This window comes from Lolium perenne, chromosome 5 (genome assembly GCF_019359855.2).
Source record: "Lolium perenne isolate Kyuss_39 chromosome 5, Kyuss_2.0, whole genome shotgun sequence".
Lineage (NCBI taxonomy): Eukaryota > Viridiplantae > Streptophyta > Magnoliopsida > Poales > Poaceae > Lolium > Lolium perenne.
In genome coordinates, this window is record NC_067248.2 from 174056669 (window position 1) to 174064311 (window position 7643).

Sequence of the window (7643 nt, forward strand, 5' to 3'; positions counted from 1 at the left end):
GCCCGCTGGAACGGGGAGGTGGACGTCGTCTTCATCAACAACCGAACGTGTGACCGAGTACGGAGGTGCTGCCCGTTCGTGGCGCCGGAACCGATCGTGATCAAGATCTTCTACGCGCTTTTGCAAGCGGCAAGTGATCGTCTACCGCAGCAACAAGAGCCTCATCTTGTAGGCTTTGGAATCTCTTCAAGGGTGAGACTCGATACCCCCTCGTTGCTACCGTCTTCTAGATTGCATCTTGGCTTGGATTGCGTGTTCGCGGTAGGAAAATTTTTGTTTTCTATGCAACGTTATCCTACACGGACTCGACTTGGTTTCGTGCATCTGTCTCCAGTGGCAAGTTTAGGTTTTCTGTGTTCTTCTTTTGTTTTATCTTTGATCTGCTTTGCAAGAGGTTCTCCTCTCCACCTTGTATCGGTTCGGCCGTTGCGGCTTTATTTATAAAGCGGGGCGAAAGCCTATTTCGAGGAGGACGTTCAGAGATAGGGTGGTGAATCATACCGCAAGAACAAAATTGTCAGATTGGCGGGGAATCAGGAGGGAGGACGGAATGAAGTTTACATGGGAGAATACTCGCCTCACCCAGCGCTGATTGCTGCTCCCGTTCCGTAGGGCCGCCGCAACCGAAGCTGGTTGAGAACGAATCAGTCTGGAGGCAGGCGTCTTGATCTGCGATGTGACATGTGAATGGCGGCGGCGTTGATCTTGGCGCGACCGGCAGAGGCGGCTTCAAGATGGGGGCGGCTGGCAGTGGCGGTGTCGATCTGTGGGCGACATGAGTGGGGCAGGAGGAGGCGGGGCGAGGCCATGCAAGAGGAGGTGTCGGAGCAAGTCGGTGAGAGAAGCGAGCGCACACCTCCGCGGTAGGCAGGCTGCAGGGTGGCGAGGAGGCCGCGACGGAGCAGGATGGAGGTCGGAGGGGGCAGCGCTGAAGTAGGACGGAGATTGGAGGGGGCAGCGCTGGAGCAGTCAGCAATGGCGTTCGGAGCCGTCGGCCGCGAGGCAGCGTGGTATGCGGGAGAGAGAGAGAGGATAACGTGTTGAAGAGAGTGCTTTGGATATGTTGGGCTTGGCCCATTTTGGATTTGTTGAGAGCGCGGGTGATGCGCGACGATGGAACGGACGTACCACACAGGAGGATTGAAGGCTTCAAAAAAAAAAAAAAAAACACAGGAGGATTGACGACGGAACGCGTTCCCCTTTTTTAGTAGTACAGATACGGCGCTAGAGTTGCTAAAATGCAAAAAAGAAATAAAGAGAATCTTTGTACACGGAGCGAGCCTTTGTGGGAGCGTGTGTTGGAGGTGTTCCCACGGTGGGCACGCGTTGTTCACGTCGCTGCAGATGCTCTTACATCCGCTCATTTGCCAGCCTCTTCGTCCACGTGCTGTACTGTATGTAGTACAGTATGTAAACCAGTCACTGGTTGCAGCACGCCAGAACCTTCTGCCCAGACTCAGTGCCTACAAAGGCCTTGCAGCAGCTGCGACGCGCGGGTTAAAGCGGAGACTCGCGCGCTCGAGCAGACTGCTGCTGCCTGGGTCGCATCCTCCTTCCTCTGAAAGTGCTACCTCGAGCAGATCTGGGTCCGCCTCGAGAGAGTTTGACGAAAATCGAGGAATACATTCGATCGAACTCCAAACTCGACTACTCATCGTGCAGGTAAGGTTTGGCTTGGCTCGTGTGTTCTTCGATGCTTCTTTTGGGCTTTGTGTGTGATCTCTGATGAATCATAGGAAGCATGTCTAATTTGCACCGACGATGAAAAGCGAATGAACTAGACGAATAGAGCATCCATTTTGTCTCGGTGACTGTATCTGCGCCGTGTGAAAAGAAACGATTCTGTCAAGTGCGTTAATTCTCTTGTTATAAAACCATTTGTTTACTGTAAGAAAGGGGCATTTTCTTTTTGTGGCCGTCAATATATATTTCTTTCACTCACTGTATTTTATTTTTTTCGTAGTTCTTGGACATAGCTGGTGAGCGGGCAGGGTCTGAGTTTCTCTGTTCCAAATCTGGTGAGCGTAGCTCAATTATCCACCTGAGTGCCTTCTACGAAGGAAATAATCAGCCCTGAAACTGATTTCTCATGAAATTCGTGGACGCTCTTATGCTATCCAGAAAAGAGAAATATGATGTTCGTCCATATTTGCAGGTTTTCCTCTACCCTATTCTACTACTATCTGTGTTGATCGGTAGCTCGGATACTTTCTGCATCTTATATCCATGTGCAGTCCTGACTTGATATCCATGCCCAGTGTTGACCACTGAAGAACATAACAACTTACCAACGAAAAGACTCCATAAGAGAAGGTAAGTACACGTTCGTCAACAATCGATTATCCCCCGACTCTACCCGCAAAAATAAGACTATCCCTTGACTCTTACCATCTATAGGAACTAGTTAAGAACATCATTATCTGTTTCGCATAGCTTTCTCAAGGTTGTTTTTTTTTTGTACTGCTTACAGGCTTACAGAATGGCACAAGTGGTTGCCATAGTCAACACTCTTATTAAGCCACTTTACAATATCGTCTTCAAGCATTTGATGTATCCATTCACAGCTAGCAGAAATGTCAAACATCTCAAGGAAGCGACCCAGGGTTTGATTGCTAAGGGCAGCGATGTCCAGCACGAGATTGAGATTGCTGAGAGAAATGGCATGAAAGCAAAGAATGAAGTGCGAAGGTGGCTTGAAAATGTGGATGCCATCAAGTCGGATGAAGAAGCAATTAGTCAAGTGTATGATGACAGATGCAATGTTCTTGGCTGTATCTCTATAAATTGCTGGTCAAACTACAAAATCAGCAAGAGTGCAGAAAAGGAGCTTCTGAAAGCCCAAGAGTGTGCCAAGATTGACATTAGTGTTGTTGCAGTCCAGCCGCTGCCACCATCAGTCCGTGAAATGCCCGTCTCATCCACTGGACTGCTCAGTGAAGAGCTTAATGTGCAGAAGGCTGCCCAGTGCATTAGGGATTCTTCAGTTGGAATGATTGGTATATGGGGTCTAGGTGGAGTGGGAAAGACTCATCTTCTGAAGAAGATCAACAATTCCTTTGTCGGAGACTCTTTCTTTGACGTTGTTGTCTTTGTTACAGCCTCAAAAGAATGTTCAGCCGAAAAGATCCAGGCCGAAATAGTAAAGAAACTTGGCTTAAGGAACGACGACGACATAGAATCCCAAGCAAATATCATTTATGACTTTCTAAGCAGGAGGAGTTTTCTTGTACTACTGGATGACCTCTGGGAGCAGTTGGACTTACAAGCAACAGGTGTCCCATATCCTCTTGGATTTGTTGGCGAATTCAAGAGGAAAGTGGTACTCACGACAAGGTCACGAGTTGTGTGTGGTGCAATGAACGTCAGAAAGGAGATAAAAGTGGATTGCTTGAGACAAGATGAGGCATTTCAGCTTTTCCAAGAAAATGTTGGTCAAGAGATTATTTTCTCCAATCCTCGCATTGGAGCCCTTTCAAAAGAGCTTGTGAAGGAGCTAAAGGGCTTGCCCTTGGCGTTAATAGCTACCGGAAAGGCAATGTATCCAAAGAAAGATCCAAGTGAATGGGAAACAGCTATTCGTTTACTGCGGCGATCTGGCCATGATGTGGGTGACCCCACGTCTATGGAGAACACCATTTTCTTCAAGTTAAAACTTAGCTATGATAGCTTGGGGAATGATACTATGAGACGTTGTTTCCTCATTTGCTCATTGTGGCCAGAGGATTCTCCTATTGCTAAAGACGATCTGATCCAATGTTGGATGGGTCTAAGCCTACTTAATAAATGTGATATACAGAGTTCTTACAGTGAAGGCTACAACATAGTAGGCCACCTGCAAGCTGCATCATTGCTGGAAGCTACTGAAGACAGTAGTGAGCACCTTAAAATGCATGATGTGATTCGTGATATGGCAATATGGATATCGTGTGGTTGCGGTGAAAACAATAACAAATGGGTCGTTCATGCAGAAATCGGTAAAACTGCATCTAGAAAGTGCATCCCTTGGAACAGAGTGGAATATTTGTCAATGATGGGCAATGGACTGGAAGAACTCCCATATCTTGGTGATGATGGTGGTGTGAACGAAAATAGTCTGGGCAGTGTCAGATCTAAGTGTTGGCTAGGTTCCTGCTGTACAGAACTTAGGACACTGCTTCTTCAAGATAATAAGTTCAGTGAGAAGGCACTTGGAAATATTTACCTTTTCACTACATTGACATACCTAGATTTGAGTCACAACCAAATTTTTGTTTTACCTTTAGCACTGTGTGCTTTGGGAGATCTAGAGTACCTCAACTTGTCATACAATTACATCAGTGAATTGCCCAAGGACCTTAAACACCTCATCAAGCTCAAATTCCTATATCTAAGAGGTAATCCAATACATACAGTACCAAAGGGCACCATATCAAGGCTTGAGGAATTGCAAGTTCTGGACTTATTGTCATCTCAGGTATTATCGCGTGCAACCTATACTCTATCATTGCTCCAGGAATTGGATATGCTGGATAACTTGAAAGCTGTGGAAATTGGGGTCAAAGGTGATGCAACATATGAATTGGTAGGCAAGTTTCCTAGACTCCCTATTAGATCCATCCATTTGAGCAGGCTGATAGGGACACCATCATTCAGTTTCTTGGATGGTTTTTTCTCAAGCTCCTCGGTGCAAACGAGCTTACATGATCTTACGATCTACAAGTGTTATATGCAGCAGATACTGATTAGAAACGGTATAGGAGGAGCAATTTTCCAGTTTGACATACTAAAATCGCTCACGTTAGACAGCCTCCTCAGCTTAAAGCGGATAATTTGGAAGCGAGTAGCTCCAGAATCTCTTTTTCCAAGGTTAACTTACCTGGCAATTGTACACTGTCAGAGTCTTAGGTGCATCACCTGGGCAATGTATCTTCCTTGCCTTGAGAGAATCCTTGTAAATGGTTGCGGTAACATGAGTCAAATTGTTCGAACTAAAAAGAAGGACAATGTTGACACAGAATATAAAGGACAGGAGAGCCCAAAGGCGATTCAGAGCTTTCCTTGTCTCAAATACTTTGAACTGCAAAGTCTTCGTGGGCTGTCGAGCATATGTGATCCTGAAGTGACTTTCCCATCACTTGAGACCATGGAGATATCGTTTTGTCCGAAGTTGAAGAGACTTCCTTTCCTGACGAAAAGCATGCCACAGAGATTGCGCAATATTAGTGTTCCCCTCGTTCAGATGAAATGGTGGGAGACACTGGAATGGGCCGATGAAGATGTCAAGCGTGCCATACAGCCTCTTGTCAATTCGGACATCTCTGATTACCTGGAGCAGAATCCTATCTACTTGGTTAGCATGCTGATTACCATTTTTATTGCTGCCATAATAGTTTTGTTTTTACAATCTAATTTGACTCCGCTCACTTATTTGCAGTAGTGAATTGGAGCCTGCCCAACTATGATGGTATATGTTTCTTCCTCACCTATGTTCTGCTACCTTCAGTTGTGGGAACACAGAAGTATTCCAAAATACAGGAAATAAATTGTAAGAAGCACATTCGTGTAGTTTGTCATTGAGTTGGGAATTTCTATCTTTACTGGTCGAACTGACATTTTATCTGCTGTATTTTATTAATCAAGTATCACTCCTTTTCGTAAATGATACTGGTTGATTGGTTTCTACTTATTTGATATATACTATTTTTTCTTGCATGATTGATTTCATCTCAGGGTGCCCATTCCCGCAACTGTTGCGAGTGGTCCATCACCGCGACGGGGTCTTTGTTTTCTTTTTCTCTCTTTATTTTTCTTGGTTGCGTGTATCCGTGTCTTTAGACATCTTGTTGGTGCAGAGACTAGGTGTAATTGGTATCTTCGCGATATTAATATACTAGAAGAATACCCCGCGTGTTGCAGCGGGTACTCTCTGTCATATTTTTATTCAAAAAAATATTTTTACAAATATTAATATATTCCTTTATCAAAATTTAAAAAAATATTCAAAAGACACTTTTGGATATGTTGGAGCCAAGTTTTGCAAGAGGCCGATCATATCTTCTTTTTTGGACAAAGAATCACATTTTCTTAGTTGTTGAGCTAAAGGAAGTTCTAGTCTTGTAATCTTATATTTTGCTTCAACTTTGTAATCTTATCTTCTGCTGCAGTCTCTTCTTCGTATTGTTACTGGTCGTTTTTTGTTTGCATATATCTTCTCTTTTTCCTCCTTGCACCAACAAACAACTGATCTCATATTTGGTGCCTGCAGATCCTATCGCTACTCAAACCAAGCATTAAAATCCTACCGATGCTCTACTTGTACCTGCACGACCAAAAACACACCGATGCTAATGCAGTCAAGGCGGGACAAACTCACCTTCTGTCGGAGCTTAGTATTTTTCGTTTGGCAAGTAACTCCGCTCAAATTCACTATAAACTGAATGGGAGCAAGGCATGATGAGGAAAATTAACTGGAAAAATATTTGATAGAAATCTCATTGCACGATAGTGAGGGGTGTCCAGAGGTCATGTGATGCAGTCGCAGTGCAGCTGAGGTCACCATGCTTGTGGTTGGCAGCAGAACAACATTCTAGATTAGATGTCCAACTCCGAAGACACTGGTTATATATGTAAACACGACTGATCACATACCTTTGTCAGTTTTTTCTTCATTTATTTTATGGTGGATATGAACAGCACGGTGGAGAAGAGGAATGTCTAGTGACGATTAATTCCGATTGTTTTGGCTAGCATGTAGATTTACGGGAGCTTCCCTCCGGCCTCGCCCAAACGCGAGATCTCGCTGCACCACCAGCCGGCCGGGCCACGCAGACGCTCGCTCGCGCGCATGCCTTGAACGGAGCCGAAGCAACCGGACGGCGCCGAGCCGGCAGTGCCAGATTCGCCCGGTGCCCGGCGCTCAGGTGGGGCTAGATCCCGCCTACCGATCCCAGCTCCTCCGAGGTGTGCGCAGGATCGCTCTCGGAAGCCTACGTCGCCGGCCGGCAGCGGCAAGCCGGGGCAATCGCAGTACAATTCCGCAACACTCCAGGCAGGTCTCCCCAATCCCGCCGGCCCTGCACGTCCAGATCGCGAGGTGGAGGCAACGTATCCGTCCCATCGCCCGCAATTCGATCGGATCGAAGAACTGGAGTTCCGTGGCGCGTGATGGGGCCTGCGCGTGATGGGGTGGCTCGGTCGGATCCTGCGCGTGCCGCCGGCGCATCGGCTCCTCCCTCGCCGGCGCGGCCAACCGTTGGATCCAGATTCTGCTGCTTAGCGGAGGACGAGGATTCCGACGAGAAGACGCGGGAGACGGCGGAGGAGGCGGCGTGGTCGGTGCTTGGGTTTGAACCAGCAGTGCAGCAGATCGGGCGGTTGCCGGATTTGTCCCTAGAGGAGGTGAGAGAAGACTTCTGGATAAAGATCGGATTCCCGACGTCTGAGTCCAGGGAATGGTCAAGGTCTGCGTCACCGGAGGTACGTTTTTCGTCGTGCAGGTTGTTGGAGCGGGCAAGGTCTGCGTCGCCGCCGCCGAGGGAGAAGGTCAAGAGGTCTGTGATGAGGGCGGCGTCCTCGTCGCCGGTAGGCCTGCGGCTTTCTCGGATGCAGCGGATGAAGCCCTGGAGAGGCCCGCTTCCGCGTCGTCGAGTCACGCCGGCGCCTGT

At 47.2% G+C, this 7643-nt stretch overlaps 1 protein-coding gene across 9 annotated transcripts; it reads left to right on the forward strand.

The window, feature by feature from the left end:
• The first annotated feature begins 1412 nt into the window (after nucleotides 1-1412).
• On the forward strand, nucleotides 1413-6707 carry LOC127300659 (probable disease resistance protein At1g61300). 9 transcript variants are annotated; one of them, XR_007851467.2, is made up of 7 exons: nucleotides 1414-1662; nucleotides 1737-1849; nucleotides 1964-2155; nucleotides 2259-2313; nucleotides 2471-5329; nucleotides 5414-5524; nucleotides 6245-6707. XR_007851467.2 is itself a non-coding variant. In XM_051330807.2 (6 exons), the coding sequence occupies exons 4-5, from the start codon at nucleotides 2480-2482 to the stop codon at nucleotides 5414-5416; spliced, it is 2853 nt and encodes a 950-aa protein (XP_051186767.1). In that variant the 5' UTR covers nucleotides 1413-1662; nucleotides 1964-2155; nucleotides 2259-2313; nucleotides 2471-2479; the 3' UTR covers nucleotides 5417-5443; nucleotides 6245-6707. The 9 variants fall into 9 exon arrangements, 4 of the variants coding, with proteins under 4 accessions (XP_051186767.1, XP_051186769.1, XP_051186766.1 ...); XR_007851469.2 differs by having other exon boundaries at nucleotides 1964-2018; nucleotides 2156-2313; XR_007851470.2 differs by lacking the exon at nucleotides 1737-1849 and having other exon boundaries at nucleotides 1413-1662; nucleotides 5417-5524.
• Nucleotides 6708-7643: the final 936 nt, after the last annotated feature.

Coding starts and splice junctions, on each gene's coding strand:
- LOC127300659 (XM_051330807.2), top strand. CDS start 2,480: ATGGCACAAGTGGTTGCCATAGTCAACACTCTTATTAAGCCACTTTAC.